The sequence below is a fragment of the Mus caroli genome, chromosome 13 (genome assembly GCF_900094665.2).
Source record: "Mus caroli chromosome 13, CAROLI_EIJ_v1.1, whole genome shotgun sequence".
Taxonomy (NCBI): domain Eukaryota; kingdom Metazoa; phylum Chordata; class Mammalia; order Rodentia; family Muridae; genus Mus; species Mus caroli.
Genome location: NC_034582.1, coordinates 64465219 through 64485892, shown reverse-complemented (window position 1 = coordinate 64485892; position 20674 = coordinate 64465219). Strand labels below are relative to the sequence as shown.

General features: G+C 48.4%; 1 protein-coding gene across 1 annotated transcript in view; it reads left to right on the top strand.

Annotated features, from left to right (window-relative positions):
* Positions 1-5606: 5606 nt before the first annotated feature.
* The window catches only part of Ube2ql1 (ubiquitin conjugating enzyme E2 Q family like 1), a 38239-nt gene continuing 23171 nt past the window's right edge, over positions 5607-20674 (top strand). Inside the window, exon 1 of the mRNA XM_021181007.1 lies at positions 5607-6950. Coding sequence (XP_021036666.1) covers positions 6168-6950 — 783 coding nt within the window. The 5' untranslated portion in view covers positions 5607-6167. The remainder of the gene's footprint in view (positions 6951-20674) is intronic.

Sequence of the window (20674 nt, the reverse complement as noted above, 5' to 3'; positions counted from 1 at the left end):
TGCTAGCATCACAGACATGTGCCACCACACCTAGCCCTTAAAGGCCATTCTTGAGGGCAAAGAATATATGCAAAAACCCTCATTCTTTCTCTTTATAAAAGCCTCAGCTAGGGGATAACATGTGAGAACATTGATTAAATGCTCATGAGAGATGCCATTGGCAGGTACAGCTCAATTCTTGTATGGCGCCCTGCTTATGTGGTGACCATCTTGGTTCCTTCCCATCCTTATCTCCACTCTTGACCGTAAACTCCCTAGTCACCATCTCCCTACCTGTTAATAGATGAGACCCATAGTTATCCTTTGATGTTATCATGTTTAACTAGATGCATTCCGTTCAGCTAATCCAAAGTTATAAAATTAACCACCAATAAAATGCTGTGGTGCTTTGAATAAAAATGACCCCCATAGGCTAACAGGAAGAGGCACTATTGGGAGGTGCGGTCTTGTTTTAAGTGGGTGTTGTTTGTTGGAGGAAGTGTGTCACTGGAGGTAACCTTCAAGGTCTCAGAAGCTCAGGCCAGGCCTGTTGGCTTGCTGTCTCTTCCTGCTGCCTACAGATCCAGATGTAGAACTTCCAGCTCCTGCAGCTCCATCCATGTCTGCCTGAGGCCAACATGCTTCCCACTATGACGGTAATGCACTGAACCTCTGAACTGTAAGCCAGCCCCAACTAAATGTTTTCCTTTATAAGAGTTGCCTTGGTCATGGTGTCTTTTCACAACAATAAAACCTTAACTAAGACAAATGATTTTAAAAATTCTGGTACTAATTCATTTTCACTGTGAGTACGGAACATCCTTTCAAACATCCTGAATGTTTGAAAATCAAGTAAACAGGGAACAATTGTAACAAGGTATGAATGACTTCTCACACTGGGAACAATTGTAACAAGGTGGGACCCCTCCCACATTTGGGTGGAGTTCAATGTCTTCATTCCTCCTGTGAGGTAGAACTTGCTGATATCTTCCAGATTAGCAGTGAGGCAGTGGTGAGTCTCACTGGCTCCTACCTTGACCAGCATCCTGAAGCTTGTATCTATGACTGGAGAGAACAGAGACAGCTGACAATATCCACCTGCTCTACCTCAGTGTCTATGGCTCAAAACACTGTTTCTGGTCCTTTTCTCTCAGTATATCATAGTGTGTTGTCATAGCTACTATGTAACAATGTGGACCCAACTCCTCACTCTGCTTGCTTGCTTTAAACTTTTAAACACTCCCACCCTCTACATAATCTCTATAACTATTATGCCTCTGCTACATGTTCCCAAATAGACAAAATGTGACTCTTCAACTTCCCCACTTACAAATTGTCCTAGTTAGGGTTTCTATTGCTACAATCAAAATGCATGACCAATATCCAGAACTGGAGGAAAGAGTTTATTTGTCTTACACTTTTAGATCGTAGTTCATCCCTGTAGGAAGTCAAGACAGGAACTAAATCAGGGCAGGAACTGATGCAGAGGCCATGGAGGGTCCCTGCTTACTGCCTTGCTTCCCATGACTTGCTCAGTCTGCTTTTGTATAGAACCCAGAACCACCAGCACAGGGATGATATCACCCACAATGGGCTGGGCCCTCCCTCATTGATCACTAACTGAGAAAATGCCTTACAGCTGGATCTCATGGAGGCATTTTCTCCTTTCTCTCAGATAACTAGCTTGTGTCAAGTTGACACACAAACCAGTCCATACACAAATTATAGTTGTGTCTTGTTTTATGTTGTTAAACTAGCATTTTAAATAACATTTTGTTTTAGCTATTTTTAAAAGACTTTATTTGATTATGAATAGTATGTGTGTGCACATTAGGTGTATCAGTGCAAGGGCCTGTGAAGGCCAGAAGAGTGTATTAGGTACTCTGGAACTAAAGTTACAAGTGGTTATGAGCCACTAATCTGGGTGATGGGAATCAAACTCCCATCAAAGGCACAGATCAGCATGTGCCTTTAACTACTGAGCTTTCTCTCTAGCCCCTGACTTTAGTCTTGTATAGAGTTGGTCCTAGATTCTGTAAGTGAGGCAGATGACACATGACTAACCCTGGTGTCTGTGAGGAAGACAGTCCTGTTTGGGCCTCTTGTCCGAGAGCGTCTGCATGAGTTCTTAACATTCTACTCTCTAACAGTGTATACAAACAGACAAGTTCTATGAATGCTGCATCACTCTGTTTTCTGTTGCTACTATGAAACTCCTGGCTCATCTGTAAAGAAAAGAGTTTGGCTTGCACCCCATTGTACAGGCTGAAAATTGAAACAGCAGGCCACCAGCTCTTTCAAGAGCCCTGACTGACTGGGTTCCATCATGGTGGATGGCCTTCCACTGTGGGTGCTTACAGAGGGAGCCAAAGACTGAAGAGTACCAATAATAATGTCCCGTTAAACCATCTTTTAAAAGACCCATGGCTCCTAAAGTAGCAAGGGCTCCAACATAAGAATGTTGAGGAATACATACCATATCCATGAAGCAATCACCCTAGTGATAAGTGAGCCCAGACACAGATGCAAAGCAACACTGTCTAGGATTTCCAAGAGCAATCCTGTTCTAGGGGAATGGATGATCACTGCTCAAGTTCTCTGCTTTAGAGGTTAGGGAAATTGCTCTCAACCAGGCTTTCTCATCTCCTCTGCTGGGACTAAGGCACAGTGAATCAGTCTCAGGCCAGCTGGTCAGCAACAAGTCTGGGAGCCTGAGGATAGCATCCCCACGATATGGGTCCTAGCTAGGCCATCCCTCTTAGCATATAGTAGTGTGGCACTAGTAGCTAGGTCTCTTTAGAACTTGGGGGCTTTTTGCCAATAAAATGTAAAACTTGGAAGGGCTTCCACAGATGCTAAATCATAAGCCATAGACTATGTGATAATTAATATTATCAACTTGGTGTGATTCAAAATCACTATGGAAACACACTTCTGGCCATGTTGATAAGGGCATTTCCAGAAAGGATTAACGGAGCATAGAAGACCAACCCTGAATGTGGGTGGCATTGTGCCATCAACCTGGGTTCCTGACTGGATAAAGACAGGGACAGCAGAGAACAAACTGAATGTCTACATTCATCTTTGCTTCCTGACCTTGAATGCAGTGCAACCACCTTCCTCAAGGTTTCCCCATCACACATTCCACACCATGATCCATTCAAACTGTGGCTAAAACAAACTTTTCCTTCTGTCTTAGTTAGGGTTACTGTCGCTGTGACAAAAATACCAAGACCAAAAGCATGTCATGGTGGAAATGGTTTATTTCTGTGTAACTTCCATGTGATAGTTCATTGGCAAAAATCAGAGAGGACGGGAACTCATGCAAGGCAGAAACCTGGAGGTGGGAGCAGATGCAGAGACCATAGAGGGATGCTGCTTATGGGCTTGCTCATTGTGGCTTGCTTAACCTGCTTTCTTATAGAAGGCATGACCTCCTGCTCAGAGATGGCTCCAACCACCATTAACTGGCCTCTTTCCCATCATTCGCTAAGAAAATGCCCTAGGGCTTGCCTATAGCCCTACTTTACTGAGATTTTTTTCTCAGGTGAAGCTCTCTCCTCTCTGATGACTCTAGCTTGTGACAAGTTGACACAAATTAACCAGCACACCTTCCTTATGTTGCCTCTGTCAGACATTTTGTCAGAGCAATGAGAAAAGTAGTTGATACAGACACCTGCCAGGCCTCTCTGTGTCTCCTTTTCACCTTCTTTATGCAGCCAGAATGCTTAAAGGAAAGCTTGGGACACTGCAGGCAGATCTACCCTTTCGCCCCTCCCTAGTGAAGATGAGGATGAAGATGAGGAGGAGGAAGATGGTGGTGGTGATGGTGATGAAGGAGAAGGCAGGAAGAAGAGGAGGAGAAAGAAGAGGAAGAGGATGAAGAAGAAAATGATGGATGATGATGGTGGTGGTTAGGAGGAGGAGGAAGAGGAAGAGAAGGAAGAAGAGGAGGAGAAAGAAGAGGAAGAGGATGAAGAAGAAAATGATGGATGATGATGGTGGTGGTTAGGAGGAGGAGGAAGAGGAAGAGAAGGAAGAAGAGGAGGAGAAAGAAGAGGAAGAGGATGAAGAAGAAAATGATGGATGATGATGGTGGTGGTTAGGAGGAGGAGGAAGAGGAAGAGAAGGAAGAAGAGGAGGAGAAAGCTGCTGTGGAATGTAGTGTTAAACAAAGCAATTAGGAGCCCAGGACAAACAGACCTTGATTCAGCTTCCCTCAGATTCCACCAATAGTCTGTGTTGTTCTTAGTCCAAATCACCCTGTGGGTCCTGTTGAAAGTCAAAGGATTGCCAGGCTCTCTGGAGAACCACCCTCTCCCAGGTGCAATGTTGGGTGGGTGTGAACCTTCTACTCCTCGTCTACACCAGCTAGCCTGGCTCCCCCATTACACATCTATCCCCAAATCTGAATCTCCAAACCCAGGTCTGTGTCTTCACAGCGATATCACCAGTTATTTTCCACAGTGAAAACTCAAAATTTGGTAAAAGATGTGAGGGGCAGAAAGGCAAAGGGCTGCCATCCAGAATGAACGCCTGTCCTGAAGAGCTGAGCTGCTTCCCCTCCCCTCTCTTCCCCCCTATCCACACACCAGCAGAGGCAGTAGGCTCTGACGCCAGTTAGGATGGCAGCGGGATAATATTCGTTGTTCTTGAGGGATTGGTTTCGCCTACGCCATTGGGCCACACGCTGCACACCGGAACCGTCACAGTTCGAGCTAATCTGAAATAGATTTTAGTTGGAATTTTCACCAGATTTTAAAGTGAGTTTCCACAGACTGAAGGAAGAAGGAAAGGCAGGGAGGACTGTGAATCTCCAGGTGGAAGGCGGATCTCTCCCTCATTTGAGCATTGTGGAGGTCCCTCACTCAGGAGAGCAGCCCTGGGGGGCGGGGGGGGGGAGGGACGGGGGTTGCTGCTCGGAAAGTCCTTTCCCCGCTTTTAGCACCGGTCAGCGCCAGAGAAGGCGTCTGGTGTTATTCTCCGCATTTTGGAAAGCAGCCACCAGGCACAGCCTGGCCATGGAAAGCCGAAACGCTGCGGCCAGCAGGCAGGGGATGGGGTGGAAGGAGCAACCCAGTGAGGGCTGAGTGAATTGGCTAAAGGTTTGCTTTTAGTCGTGACTTTGAACGGGCTGTCCTTTAAGTTTGCAGTAGATCTACCCTTTCATCACGCTTTCCGGCCTGACTTTAAAGTCCTTAAGTGTTCCTTCTGTCATTCTAGGCTCCCACCGCCTAGAAGTGTTGCGTAGAAACATTGGGCTCATACCTCTGGTTAGAAGGATTAATAAAGAGGTTGATTTCCACCTTTCCCCTCTGGTTGTCCTAAGGAGGTTAAATGGGATATGAGGCCCGGACCCCAGACACAGCATTCAGGTTTTAGGGTCCCAAAGAATGCAGTGATTCTGAGAGACCCTATTAGCACGCTCAGGCCAGCCTTCCCCTGGCTCCCCAGCGCACGCAGCTAGCACGCAGCCAGGAGAAAATGGTGCGGGCGCGCACCGCTGTCTCCCCCCAGCGGCCGTGCGTGTGTCGCCTCAGGAACCCGGCGGCGGGGGTGGCTCGGTGCAGTCAAGCCCGCGGCTCCGCCCCGCGCTCCCCCTCCCGGCCGGCAGTGCCGCCCCCTCCGCGCCGGGCTCGGCTCAGACGGAGCAGCCGCCTCTGCAATGTCAGCAGCCGCAGCGGCGGCGGCAACGAGAGCGGCAGTGGCCCGGGCCCCGCGGTAGCCGCCAGCGCAGCACGGCCCGGCAGGCGCACAGCGCGACTCCACGGCCACCTCGCTGCCTCCGGGGCACCGCGGGCGGCTGTGCGCGCCGCGGTGCAGCTCTTAGACTCCGGACCAGCGGGTCTGCGGCCGCGCACAAAGGACCACGGACACCGGGCGTCCGGGGACTGCGTCCAGGGACCAGTCAGGGACAGCAGCTGAGCCGCGTCTCCACGCCTCCCCTCCCTGGGCTACCGGAGCCCTTGCCGGAGAAGACCCGTCATATGACAGCGGCGACAAGGCGGCCAGCGAGCGCTGGTACTGCCCGCTCCGCTGCGCCACGGCCGCTGGCTCCTAAGGTGGCCCTCGCCGCGCCCCACTGAGCGGTCGTCTGCCTCCCCCCCACCCCCAAGCCCCGTGCATCCCAGCTATCCGGCTCGGGGAACAGGAGCCCCGGGGAGCCCCTCGCCAGAGCCGAGCCTAAGATGGCCACGCTGCTCCGTAAAATCGGGCTCATTCGCCTGCACAACCGGGACACCGAGGACCCCAAGCACCACCACAACCACCGTGGCGGAGGCGGCGGCCAGCAGAGCGCATCGCTGCGCGGCAAAGGTGGTGGTAAGAGCGGCGGCCACAAGCAGCAGCAGCAACAGCAGCACCCCGGGGGCTCAGGCGACGCCAGCCCGGGGCCCGGCAAGGGCAAGAGTAAGCGCGCGGCGGAACTGGCCGCGCGCGACAAGCAGCCGCAGCCAGCCGCGGGGGCGGCGGGGGCGGCGGGCGCCGGGGGCTCCCGGGAGCGGGCGGCGGGCGCCAGGGCGGGGCCGGGCCCCGCGGTGGCCGCGGCGGCGGCGGGCGGCAGTCTAGTGCCCGCGGCGCGCCAGCAGCACTGCACACAGGTGCGCAGCCGGCGGCTCATGAAGGAGCTCCAGGACATCGCGCGCCTCAGCGACCGCTTCATCTCGGTGGAGCTGGTAAACGAGAACCTCTTCGACTGGAACGTGAAGCTGCACCAGGTGGACAAGGACTCGGTGCTGTGGCAGGACATGAAGGAGACCAACACAGAGTTCATCCTGCTCAACCTCACCTTCCCAGATAACTTCCCCTTCTCGCCGCCCTTCATGCGGGTGCTCAGCCCGCGACTGGAGAACGGCTACGTGCTGGACGGAGGCGCCATCTGCATGGAGCTGCTCACGCCGCGCGGCTGGTCCAGCGCCTACACGGTGGAGGCCGTCATGCGCCAGTTTGCTGCCAGCCTGGTCAAGGGCCAGGTAAGACGGTGGGGCCAGGAGCAGAGGCCCAGGTTGGGTGGGGAGATCGAGGCTAGGCCTGAGATGGAAAGCGATGTTTGACCCCTCTAGGCATAGGTGAGAACTGGCCCAGATCCTCCCAAACAAGCCTGCCGGGGACGCTTCGCCCCACCTCCTCCGCTTCTTTTCGTAAAGGATTTCTCCCTGCCAGTTTCTGTAACTGGTCTCTATACCTGACACTGATTCTACTAGAACCGCGGGGCTCTCCGGTTGTCCGTTCTCTTGCTTTCTGCTTCCTCCCAGGTCCTCCCTCCGTTTCTTCTACTTTCCTTCAGGTTAACCTTCGGTCCTTCTTCCCTCCAACCCCTCTCCTAGCCCTCCTTTTCCCATTTTCCACCCTCCTAAAGTCTCCCATACTTTTCCTGCCCCGCTCCACCTCTCCTCTCCAGTCTGCTTAGGTGTTCTCTAGTCAGTGTAATTGTGTCGAAGGTGTGAACTTTTCCTGAAGCCCAGAATCTAAGTGTCCAGCCCAGTACATCACACTCAGACACACACGTGAGCACACGCGCGCGCGCGCACACACACACACACACACACACACAGAGAGAGAGAGAGAGAGAGAGAGAGAGAGAGAGAGAGAGAGAGAGAGAGGGCGCGGGGAGAGGGGCTCTTCTTCAAACCTCTCAGGTGGGCTCTGTTTAGACCAAGGCAGCTGCCTGCTGGTAAGCTCTCCCTCGCCCCCATCCCTGTTCCAGCAGCCATCCTTGTAAAGGTGAAAGTTCTCACGGAAAGCTCTATCCAGGCAGAAGTCTGTTTGAGTCCTTCCTGGTGGTTAGATCAGGCCAGACTCCATCCAGGGAAAGCTGCTGCGGCCAGCCCCCCTCCCAGCCTAGTACTTGCCCCTTCAAGGAACATTTCTGGGACAGATGGTGAGCCCCTGTGTCTTTCAGACCTTGCTGCTTTTCTTTGCTTCCTGTGTTCCTCCTATTGGGGTTGCGGGGAGGGAGTTTCAAAGCTAAAGATTTGTCCAAGCACAGACAGGAGTGCTGAGCAGGTCACCTGAGCATTCTCAGCTATTGCACCACAGGGCTTCCTCACAGGCAAGCAACCCACAGACTTACAGGGAAAATAGATTTTCTGAGATATGCCTCCCACCCGGGTGCAGGGAAGAAAGGGCAAGATGGTTTTGTTCTCTCATGTGATGTGCTGTTGGTCACATCTGCATCTGGCATCCATCTGCAGTGGGCATTTCCTAAAGTTGATCCTTACATCGTTTTTTATCAAATCTCATTGCTATCTGGCAGGGGCATCTTCAATAGTTACAGAGAATTCTCATTTTCTTTAAAACACCCCCCAATGACCTCCACGTGTGCTTTCTACAGCCAGCTTATCAGAAGCAATCATTTCTTTCCCGGTGCCTGCCTCTGCCCCTTTCATGGCGGGGTACACCACACTCATCAAATGCAGCTCATTCTGCCCATTTCTTTCAAGGTTGAACCCCGAGATTAAAAAACAAACAAACAAAAAACAACTTCAACAAAAAGGTCACTGCATCTGGAGTTATCAGGAGTCAGGCTCCTAGTAGGAGGACCCAGGGGCTCTAGAGCAGGTGCTGTGACAGCCAGTTTATGAAACACTGGCCTAACTGCAGTGTGTGTGTGTGTGTGTGTGTGTGTGTGTGTGTGTGTGTGTGTGTGTGTGTGTCGGATCATGTGCCACTAAGAGGGGGCCTAAGCTTCCTTTGCAATGGGGCTTATCTGAATGCAGTGGGGCGATGGTCCTCAGAAATGCCATGCTCATTTGATTTTTCAGTCAGCTCTTCAGAGAAGATGGTTTGGAAGGTGGGAGGCGTGTTATTTGCCCCATAGACTCAAGTCTGTAGCATTGTGGACTTGGATGATTTAGCCTCCAGTATGCATGCTGAGCTCCAGAGAAATAATGGCTTTAAATGGCTAAGTGGGATTTGCAAAGGGAAATTTCTTGATAAATGGTCTTTACCATTCTTACTTAATGCTGTGAATGGCAGCGTCCCTCGGTGCCCTGCTTCTTCCAGGACTTGCTGCGTGTCCATGTTCTTTCTCTTTGTAACCCCAAACTGAGAGTCACTGAAGATGAGAGGATTTTTCACTGAAAACAGTTAGCAACGTTTTCTTCATCAATTTGATAAGCAAGGAGCCCCCGTTCCTCCCACCTAGTAGGTTGTGTTGTACTATCTGACGGATGTGGTACTTATGACATGATGGCCAAGGCTTGGGACTTTTTAGAACAGCCGTTTACTTTCTCTGTGTTTTCTATCCCCTGGTTCCAACATACAGTTCTCCACATGAAATATTCAAGCGCGGTGAAAGAAATGAAGAGGTGAATAGTCATTAAAGTTTTAGGGGCCTGGGTATGACAGAGTGGCAGTATCTCTGGTAACCTGAGGACTGTGACGTGCTCATTCCTTTGCAGACCCATGACCTAAGGGCTGGCCACTCCATGTGCGGCAGTTACCGAGTTATTTTCATAGTTAGAAGTGATGTGCTTTGGACCCATCCAAATACCTAATTAGCTATTCAAAGGAAGCAGGGCTGCTACCTACCCTGTGATTACTTTAAAGAGCCGTGATACTGTCCCTATTTGTTTGCATTTCATTTTAGGGCTCATCTTCTTAAGCTGCAGTTAGGTCTACAAAGTCAAAAAAGCTCAGGTTTGTACTCTAGCTGAAGAATTCAGGGATTTCATGAGGCTTTCTCTGGGCTGAATATGTGCCCTCATGTTACCAGAGTGGCTTTCATGTTGCATTGTGGATTATTCTTAATTAAATGAATATGTTTGTCTCTTATGTGCTATATTCTGGACACATAGAAACAAAAGCCTCTTACTTTTTTATAACTAAATCAAAGGATTCTAAATAGAGACATTCACTCCCCCACACACACACACACACACACACACAAGATTGTGTGGACATGGAACTGAAGGCGATTCTCTTGCATCAGCCTCCTGACTGTTGAGGTTTCAGGTGTGTCCCTGTGCATGCAGCAAGAGAGGGTTTAGGCAACACATGGTTCTCTACTGTTGGTTGAACAGTTTCTGGGCCTTTCAAATAGCCAGAGCAAGTGTTTAGAGCTTTTAGAGAAGCATTTTCCTCCTCTGCCACACACATAGCCTTAAGAACACAATTCAAAGCTCCAGAATGACAATGTTGCCATTAGAAGGCTTTCAGAGTTTTGTCTTTGAGCTGGAGGAACTGCAGAGGCAGCACAGAGCTGTGCTAACTGGCCTCACAAGCAGTAACCTCTGTGTTCTGAGAACAGACCCTGCAAGCCTAGGCCACCTGACTCCCAAGAGTGAGGAGAAATGCCTGTCACAGAGGTCTACAGACTCACCAGTGTCTCCAAGTGGGGACAGATAGCCCACCTACTGCCGCAGATAAAAGGCACTTGATTATGCCCTAACTCAGGGTTCTCCTCCAGCACTGGCACACCTCCTGAGTGTCCCCATTTAATTAATTAGTGATGATCGTCATCAGAGAACCAGATGGCCCCTGAATGACAGTTCCTCTCCCTTCCTTGTTCCCTCAGAACAGAAGTGACAGCAAGTTAGCATTTTCTGTTTCCAGTGCCACAGTCTGATCCAGCCAAGCATAGAAGACACTAAACCTTCTTGGGGTGAATTCTTTCTGTGACCACCATACAGGAGTGGAAACAACCACTCCTTGGGATCTCTAGTTAGGGTTCTCATAAGAGATCAGACTCAGGAGCCAAAGGTGTGAAACGGCAGTCTCAGCTAGGCTACCTGAGTCCCTTGCTGCTTTCAGGTGGCAGGACTTTAGTTGTCACCTACATGACCATCACTGTCACCCATGGCGAAGCAGCAGCAGCCAGCTCCCTGTAAAAGGCTTGCAGGCCCCTCAGGACCAAACTAACCTTGAGTCTTCGTGTTTGGATAACAGTTGATCAACAACTGCAAGAGTACCATGTTTCTAAGATCTTATTGATGTAGTGAGCTGGCTCCATCAGGTCTTTTATCACACTCACCTCTCGCTTGTCTCCCTAAGTTCCCTCCCAGATCTACACCCCACATCCTCATCTCTCCCAACTTCATGTCTAATAACTTACTGTCTGATATGCTACTCATATATTCACGGCTGTGGGCCCATCAACTTGTCCCTGAATGACTTAGCAGAGGCTAAACCTTAAAGGAAATTGACTTTCCCTCCTGCAGAGGCTATAAGCTGTCAGTATCTTCTCAGCTCGGTATGGGAGCTCATGACACGCCCCCCTCCTCCCATTGCTGGAATGTTTACTGGTTTGATCTGGTACAGGTCTTGCAAAGGCAACCATGGCTGCTTTGAGTTTATGAGTTCAGGAATCCCATTGTGTCCAAAAGACATGGTTTCGATCCAGTCCTCCCTGACCTCTGGCAGGCTTTCTCTCTCTCTTTCTCCTTCTTTGGTGGTTGCTGAGCCTTGGTGGTTGGAGGGGGCACACAGATGTCCCATTTGTAGCTGACCCCTCAATAATCACTCTGCACATTGACTGGTTATCAGTTTTCATCCTAAATGCCCTCTGCCCAATCTTTTGACATTTTAATACCATGTTTCTATCACCAATACTCACTCAGGAATAGCAATATATATACGTGTGTGTGTGTGTGTGTGTGTGTGTGTACATATATATATATACATATATCTTTAAAAACTAAATGTAAAGTTGGGTCATTTTCATAACTGTCCTGGAGCATCTGTGTGACCTGTAGACCTCAGGTTGGACACATCACACTGTGGCACCACTGCAGAGTGTCTAAATCCAGGTACACACTCAGAGTCACAAATATTTCCTTCCTTAGACATCCTTTCTTAGCCCTCCCTCCAGAACAGTGAGCCAAGCAACAGCATTTGCTCATGGCTGCACAGATACACACCACTGTAAAAACCAGGCCATCAGCCATTGGACTCCTCAAACTTATGGCTTCTAAGACACTGGATGTCCAAAGCTCTGTTCATTTGCCAAAGCTATCATCTGGAGGTGGTAGTGGCTCCCATAGCAGACCTTCATTCTCTCACATCTCTGAAGGTCTTAGACAACAAAGATCAAAAATGCAATAGAGCCTGCTTCTCCCGAGGCCTCTGTCCTTGGTTTAAAGATGACATCTTTCCTCTTGGCTCTCACACCATTGTTCTTCCATGCATGCCTCTGTTCTGGCTTCTTATGATGATATTTGTCCTATTGCATCAGGGCCCATCCTGAGGACCCCACTTTAACCTGATAACCTCTTAAAGACCCTGCCTACAGATAAAGTCGTGTTCCCGGGTTCGGAGGGTGTGGGTTCCACGTTTAAACTGGGATGAGGGAGACATACCAATTGCCAACCCATATGAGGATTTATTAACTATCTCAACATCTTAGTTCCAGAGAGCTTGCTGCTGGTTTGTCAAGCATCATGTGCCAGCCTGTAGAGGCACAGGATAGTAACTCTTGCCTGGGGTGCCAAGCAGAGAAATGCCAGTGCAGTCGAAGGGAAGTCAGGGAGCCTACCTCCTGAATGACGTCAGGTAGGGTCTGGGTAGCGAGTGTCTGATTCACCCCAAGAGACAAGAGTTTTTAAGCTTATGAGTCACTGTGTTGTTTTGTCCTGGGTTGCGTGGAAGGGACAGAGATAATTACCAACGACAGTGACTCTGCAGCTTGAAGTATCGATATGCCCAACTACTTGGAGGGGAAAAAAAATAGCTACTTGTTCTCCTATCAAGTAGGGCAGGCAGAAGGACACCAATGGGACTTTGCAGCCTAAAATTAGCCCCGTACCAATCCCAGTGCTCCGCCCCCGGCACCTAGCACAGTTAATAATAGGAGCTGCCGCCTCTCTGCCTTGGGAGTCCAGAGAACTGGAGTTGGCTACAGCAGATGCTAGCGAGTATTTGCTTACATTTCTGATTTAACTGAAAGGAGGGATTTTTCTGTTTGAAGAGACAGCATGTAGGTGCCATTGTGTAATGGAATACCAAGTTGAAATCTGAGAGTAACACGGCCTAAGACTCCTGCACGTCTCCTCTTTTATCCCAGGGAATGATTCTCCTGAACCCAAGTTGAAAGGTAGAAACAACCTAGTACCCTACCACATTGGGGACAAATACAGAACCAGCCACAGTGGCCGTTGCTTACCTTAGTGTTTGAGTTTTTGTAATTGCTTGGAAAAAGTACATAGTCATAGAGTATGCACAGACCTAGCAATGGACAATTCCCGGATGTGCACAGGGACCTAGGTGTGAAGCACCTAGTTTCCTACTGCTCTAAATGACATTTTCAAAGATAACATCCAACTTAAGCCTGGTTGGGAAGCCTACTTGTTCTTCTGAAGTGTTTCATTGCCAAGAAGCCAAAAGACGGAACTTTCCAACAACCCACCAAGAACCGTAATGGCAGCTGTGCTGCCACCAGGGGCCATCTTTCCCTGGTGAGTGGCTCAGATGACCTGATAGTTCCTCATTGCCACCTGGGTGACTGGACTATGGTTTGATTGATTAGCTATTTACTCCTTGTCCCCCACATCAGTCCATCAGCACCCACTTGCCAAGGGTCTACCATGATTTATGAGAAGCTCACTCTTGTCTTTCCTGTGTATCTTTTCTCTACTCTGTGAGTTGCCCCTGGTTCTTTTCATGACGTGTTAATCCTGTGAATAGCAAAGGAATCCTGTGAGCAGGGACGGACAGACAGACACCAGGGGCACCAAGGAAGAAGGAGATTTAGGGACATCCAGGAGGAAAGGCTCACAGTTGAGGGGTTGGTGAGGCTGTGAAAGCAAGGAAGGAACTAGTGAGGTATGTATGCCCTTCCTCGAGCAGCAAGGCAGCTGTATTCAGGGGACACATACATGGCGGAAATCATCATGTGTGCTCTCCCAGGCTCCGATCTGTCCACATCCTTCACTGCCCCCCCCCCACACACACACACCATTTCCACGACGGTGTCTCTTTGGCTCAGACATTAAGAACTTTCCAGAGAACAGCCAGAGTCCCCCAGGACTGCTCACCACAGAGGTGATTCTCTGTTTTTCATGGCCCCCTCTGGGGTCCCACCAGCTCTTTCTCCTGGAATGCCTTCTGGCTTTGTTCACTAGAAGAGTCCCTGTCCATCCTTCAGTGCCCTGCCAACATGCCAGAGCTCCTCCAGCCACTGCAGTGGCTTCCTCTGTGAACACTGACGGTCAAACTCTCCTTTCCTTCATTGTATTTTCCTTGTCTTCACGGTCCCTGTCTGTCTGAGCAGACACCCCCACACCCTTCACTTCCCCAGCTGCAGTATAGCCTAATGATGAGGATGTGCATCGGGTGCCTCTGTTGTCAGGGAAGGGGGATTGTAGGTAGGCAAATTCAATGGTGGCCATCCTGGGCCTTTATTGCTTTGAGAGTCCAGTCCCTGAGACCTGGTCTATTGCTGTGTGCTTTAGAAGACAAAGACTTAATGGCTCTGACCTCGCTTATTAGAGGCTCTCTATGGACATTAACTCCCAGCTCCTTGCAGCTACCATGAACCCTCAGCTTCTGTCAGCAGTGAGCAGTCACAGAAGATAATGGCAAGCAGAAGCAGGTGGTGCTTTCTGGTCTTAAAGTCACAGTGTGGGCCTTAGATGCTGGATCCTCAGTGGTATGCATGGTGGAAGTGTGACAGCTCTGAGAGGTCTGTGGTGTCTTGGTGCTCAGCCCTTGACAGCGACTATTGCAGCTTTCAGACCCAGGGTGCCTGAGACCTCTAGCCCTTTGGTATCTTCCAGAAGCCAAGTCCTGCAGCGTCCCATCTTCAGCCCTCTGTCATTTTCTGCTCCCTGTACTTCTGCCCCAGAAAGTCACTCAGATGCATCAGCTGTTCTCTCGGTACTATTACAGCTGTGGCCCAAACTGCTACACCTTCCTATCTTTGTGTTACCAGCCCAGCCCACTGGACTCATGATAAAGATCAAACGTAGGCAAGGGAAGGCTGCTGAGAAATGCCTTTCATCGCCCAGATGTTGATTGTCTGGATGTTGGACAGAGGCTTCTCCTAGCTGACTCCAGAGTGAGGAAGCAGCCCCGCACTGATAGCCAGAAAGGTAATTTGGTAAGACCGCCTGCCAATCATAGTCCTGGATGCAAATGAAAGGTTACATTGACACGGGATCACTATGGTCCCTCATGCAAATCAATGACTGTTTGTACCAACTAGCAGGCTCCTCCTGGGCCATTGAGGGAAGTGCTTCACCTCTAACCTAAGCAAAAAGAGACTACAGGGTCATCTAGAGCTCTCTACAGCTTGTGATAGCAAAAAGCATGGAGGGAGCTGTTTTTGAAACAGTCTCTGGCAGAAAGCAGCTGTGATTGCCGTGTAGCTTCCTCAAGGTGTCATGGAGTGTTCAAAGCAGCCAATGCTAGCGTGAGGACTGTCCAGCAGGCTGCTTGGCTGACCATACTTGGCTTAAAGCGTCTGCATCTGGGGCATGGGATACTAAGTATCTAGCAGCTGTCAGTCGCAGAGTTAAACTGTCCCAGCACTTTAGTTTATTTAAAAGAAAGATAAACATTAGGAGGAAGATTACAGTAAAGACTTCTCATTGAGAGTATTTAACTGTGTTCTGACTACCTAGTAACCAACCACACTGTTACCCCAGGGAGCATTGGGTCCCTCTAATTGGTCCCATTTCCTATTAGCTAGATGTTTGCTGGTTTTTCCATGGATCAATTCATTAAATCCTGGCAGGAAACTAGGGGTCTCTGGTGAGTTCACACATGCCAGAGGCAAAGAGGAGAAGGGGCCAGGGCTTAGACACACCATCAAATGCTCCAGGGCCACGCCCATCCATTCTAGTGGGCAGCAAGAGGCACCTAACCAAATGCCATACAAAGCTGTTTACCATGCATGACTGTGGGTGGTATAGTGGCCTTCACAGAGTGCCCAGGTCACTTTCACTCTCATGACTGAATCATAAGGACATAGGCAGTGTGTCCGTCAAACTGGAATCATGGCTCTGAGGTATAAGCAAAGCCTACATTCCACAGAACTTGTTGCGCCCATGGTGAGAACAGTAAACATGCTTTAATTCTTTGAAACTGTAAAAGAAAGATAATTATCACCGTTTTATTTCTTCTCTGTACAAAAGAGAAAGGCATTTTAAAGGTTCTGAAAATAACTCAAGAATGGAGTGCTTTTTAAAGATAATTACCACATTGGTAAAATCAGTAAGGTTGGAGAAATTACTACTTTAAATATAATTTCTGTAAAATAAATACCAATTCCCCGTCACAATATTTGGCAAGCATTTCCCCTCACCCCCAGAAAAAAAAATGTTGGATTTTTGATGAGGGAGATAAGAAAATTCTATTATTATACTGATAAGATCACACTTCAAGTTAAAATGTGCCCACCCCATTCAGGAATAGCAAAGAAAAAAAATCTCCAGATAAATGCCATTGGGGGTGCTTTCTGATTTTAATCTTGAAAATCAGACTTTTCAAAATTCAGAATATAGAGTGACAAATGTTCCTTTATCATGGCAGTGGTGAATAATGGCTTTTGGGGGATGGTATTTGAAGCTGCTGGGAACACAACTGTTAGAACCTTGATTCTGCCCTCCTAACACCCAGGGTGACTTCTGAGAGTCAGGAGCCATGTGATGTGACTTCCTGGGAGAAGGTAGCTGGAAATTGGGTGTAATTGTATCAAATGCATATTGATTGCTGCACGAATTCATTTGTTTGGGGTCCTGGGAGGTTAATGGCATACCTTGTTAACACGCCTTCCTGGCAAAGAGGAAATAGAGCTCCTGCAGGAGAAACCTACCAAGAATGCAGTTTGTTACAAGTTTACAGGGACTGTAGGTGACCAGACATTGTCAGCCTATGAAACATCGCTTTGAATGAGGCATCAGAGTATCTCTTTAAAAATACTATTTTCTATTCCCTTCCTTGGAAGATATGTAGAATAGTACTGGGCTTTTGTTGGTTTGTTTTGTTGGGTTTTGTTTGTTTTTGTTTTTGTGAAGGAAGGGTGCATGCATTGCAGGGAGAGGCAGAAGACCATCCCAGGTCTCATTCTTCAGAGTTCATTAAAACAGAAACAAACAAAACAAACAAACAAAACCAGTCTCTCTTCACTAACTTGGAACTCACCAAATAGTCACCAAATAGGCTAGACTGGCTGGCAAAAGAACCCTTGGGAAGCTGCCTGTCTCTTGTTTCCCAGTGCTAGGGTCTAGGGCTCCATCTCAGGTCATCAATATGGCAAGGCAAGCGTAGTGGCAGCTACTCTACCTCCTCTTGTAATTGCCTGCAGGTGTCTGAGGACTTGTTGTGGAGTAAGTGCCCAACACCCTTCCCATCTCCCCCACCTCCCCCTTTCTTCTTGTCCTTCCTTTCCCTTAAGGTTGGCCTGGAGGAGGGAGAGGGCAAAAAGGAGATTTCTGGCCCATTGTAGCAAGTTCGTGTTCTCCAGGGACAGCATCTGCATTCCATGTACAGGACAAGTGTCCTGCGCATAAACTGACACTAAGGGCTTCTGAGCGCAGCCCTGTGCTCGGTGCCCTCTGAGTGTTATACAGCATGAGAGTAAGAGCACTCAGATAAGAAAATGTTTCTAACTATAACCACCCATAAGACCACATAAGACTTTAAGGACATTAATAAATAAAAAATAACCTGATAACAAGCAAGCTTGAACTCTGCTGAATTGGATTAGGGTGATGATTCTATTAGTAATTTTCTTTTAAAAGGATCCTGCCATCAGCCTTTTCATTAACAGGAGAGATGGAGGTCTCCTGGTTACTCCTGAGGATCAGGCAAGGAGAGACAGAGATCCCTGGGACCTCTCCCCACAACACATGGCCCCTGCAAGCTCACCTACACAGAAAACTACTTTTAGAAGCACTGAATAAAATGCATGAGCAAACTGTCATGGTTGGCTACAGTGGCTACATTTGCAGCTGCAGTCACTACATTTGTAACATGATGAGCTGAGCTATGAGGTTAGACAACACTCTGCTAGCACACTCTCAGGGCTGAGAGGCACGGCCATCAGTCCCCAGGTCTCACAGTCATTAGCCTCTGCCATATTCACAAATATGGACTACCATGTGAGTTTTTTTTATAAAATGTAAAGTGTAGGCATCTATCTCTCTCAACCTACTTTACTAAGGGTTCAACCTACCCTCTAGCCCACCACATTCAAGAGGTGCAGGGAAAGAAGGGTTATTAAGATACCAGGGAATAAACCTGTTTAGAAATATTTCTTTGGGCCGATTCCAATATTCATAGTTCTCAGTCCAGTCCACCAGCAAACACCAAACATGAATCAGCAGTTGCAATCCAGTCCACTTGGCAGATGCCACACAGGAATCAGCAAGGACAGTTCAATCCAGAAGAAACCACAAGGCTCTCCAATCGACTGAAGTCAGCAGAAGTGGCAAGAAGTTCTTTGGTGAGTTAGTCTCTAAGAAGTCACCACAAGCAAAACTCAGTGATGCAATGTAAGGAGAACCAATACATGTGTGTCATCAACGAAGACTAGTGAGCAAGGTAGAACAAAGCGAACAAGTACTTGAGCTCCCAGTGTCTGTGGAGTCATATTTATATTCTTTGTATGCATCCTTTCATATGTCTGCTTCAGCAAAACATCCTTTTACCTGTGTGCTCTGGCAAAACATCATTTGACATGACAGACTTTCCAAAGAAAACCAGAAGTTTTCGCTTCAGTAGAGTTCTGGTTTTGCTTGTTATGTTTGCATTGGGATCTCACTCTTAATACAAGCTAGCCTGGAACTCACTATGTAACCCAAGCTGGCATGAAGCTCATGACAGTCCTCCTATCTCGGCCTGCCGAGGGCTGGAATTTCTATTGATGACAAAGTCATGCTGTTGTTATTGTGGTTTAATTCAAGCAAGTTACTGAAGCTAATTCGGCTTTACCCATCCAAAGCGACAGCCCCTGGGAGCTGTCAGACAAGAAGAAGCTTCAGGGTCATTGCTACGAGATGGTGGTAGTCTTGGGAATGCTCTTAAAGCTTATTATACAGCTCAAAACCAGAACATTTGGGAGAGAGGTTTAAGAGCCATACTTGTTTTGATTTGTTTCTGTCATGTTATTGTTAGGTAGGGTTAAGCTAAAACCCTGGATCTGGTGGCAGACACAGGATCCTATCACATTATTCCTCCAGACCACACTAGCTTAAGGGCTTAAAACCACTCACCCCACTGCACAGGGGAAGCACACACTCAATGGGAGTGGTGGACATGCTAGCGAGTATGTGGATATGCTGAGTAGATGAGTCTTCTCTGAGGAACTAGAGCTTCCTAAAATACTCACAATAAAATTATCGCCAAAGGCCTAGCCATGCAGTTGCAAGAAACACTCACTATGCAAAGGAATCTGCTGTTGTTATCAGTGTCTCCTGGTTACACTGGCATCAAGTGGACTCAAATTTCTCACACTGAGCCCTAACTCAATTGGAAAAAGTGCCCAATAACCCCTCTTTTGTTCTGGAACCACTACAGCCTCTCAGGATGGACCCTTGTCATGGCCTTTGTGGGCTTCATCTCATCAAAGCATTGTGCATGATGAGACACTGACATCTGACAGCTGAAGCAAGCAGGGCTCTAGTTATTGCCCAGCCACCTCCCCTTGCACTGTACTAATTATAATTAAACTTTGCTTTCTGTTGGAAGTTGGGAGTTTGCATCTTTATAACTCTACTCACCTCTGACCTCCTAAGAAGCCCCATTCTGTGGCTGGGAGATGGCCCAGTGGCTGAGAGAGCTTGTTGAATAGGCATGAGTATCCGAGTTCAGATCAGAGCACCCATGTATAAAGCCAGCCATGGCCACTCATGCTGTATTGCCAGTGCTTTGAGGGCATCGGGGGAGATGTAGGGTATGGAGACAGAAGGATCACCGGGGTCTGATGGCCTACAGGCTAACTCTAGGACAGGATTTCATCTTTCCGTGTAGTGGAGCCTCCAGGGATAACTAAGAATGGGACTTGGGTGTGTTGCCATAACTACCAATGTAGGCACGATGAGGTTTTGAGTACCATGGTTGGCAAATAGAAACAGTTCTACCCAGCAGCTCAGACTGTTTCCTCGCACTTATTTTTTCATTTTAAAATCCTGTTTAACATTTCTTTCACTGAATCTAATCTCACTTGAAATCTTTTCAGTTGTCCTATCCTACCTGAGATCTTGAGAGTCTTACATCTCCACCTTTGCTCCAAGAACACGCACAAGTCTTGGATTCATACCAAGCCCTCCCAGCCGGAGAGTCATAAGACATCCCTGAGAACCAGCTGGACCCCTACCCAGCCCTAGAGATCCACCCTTGGTTGCAATGGCAAACCTGGCAGGTTCTGCAGTAGCTTTTAGTCAGTGATGATGTTCTGGTTCTTGACGGAAGCCACTGGCTTGATGGACATAGGCAAGGGTGACACTGAGTTGTCCTTCTCAGGACTGTTGAGTGGTGCCATGCCATCTCCATGATCAGAAGAGATGTAAAGTCTCCAGAACTAGCTGTTTATTAGTGTGGTGGTTTGAATGATAATGGCTCTCATAGGCTCAAATAATTGAATGTTTGTTCCTTAGTTTGTAGAACTATTTTGGGGTAGGATTAAGAGATGTGGCCTTGTTAGAGGAGGTGTGTCACTAGGTGTGGACTTGGAGGTTTCAAAAGCCCATTCCAGTTAGGTTTTGAATTTTTGTTCTCTCTCTCTCTCTCTCTCTCTCTCTCTCTCTCTCTCTCTCTC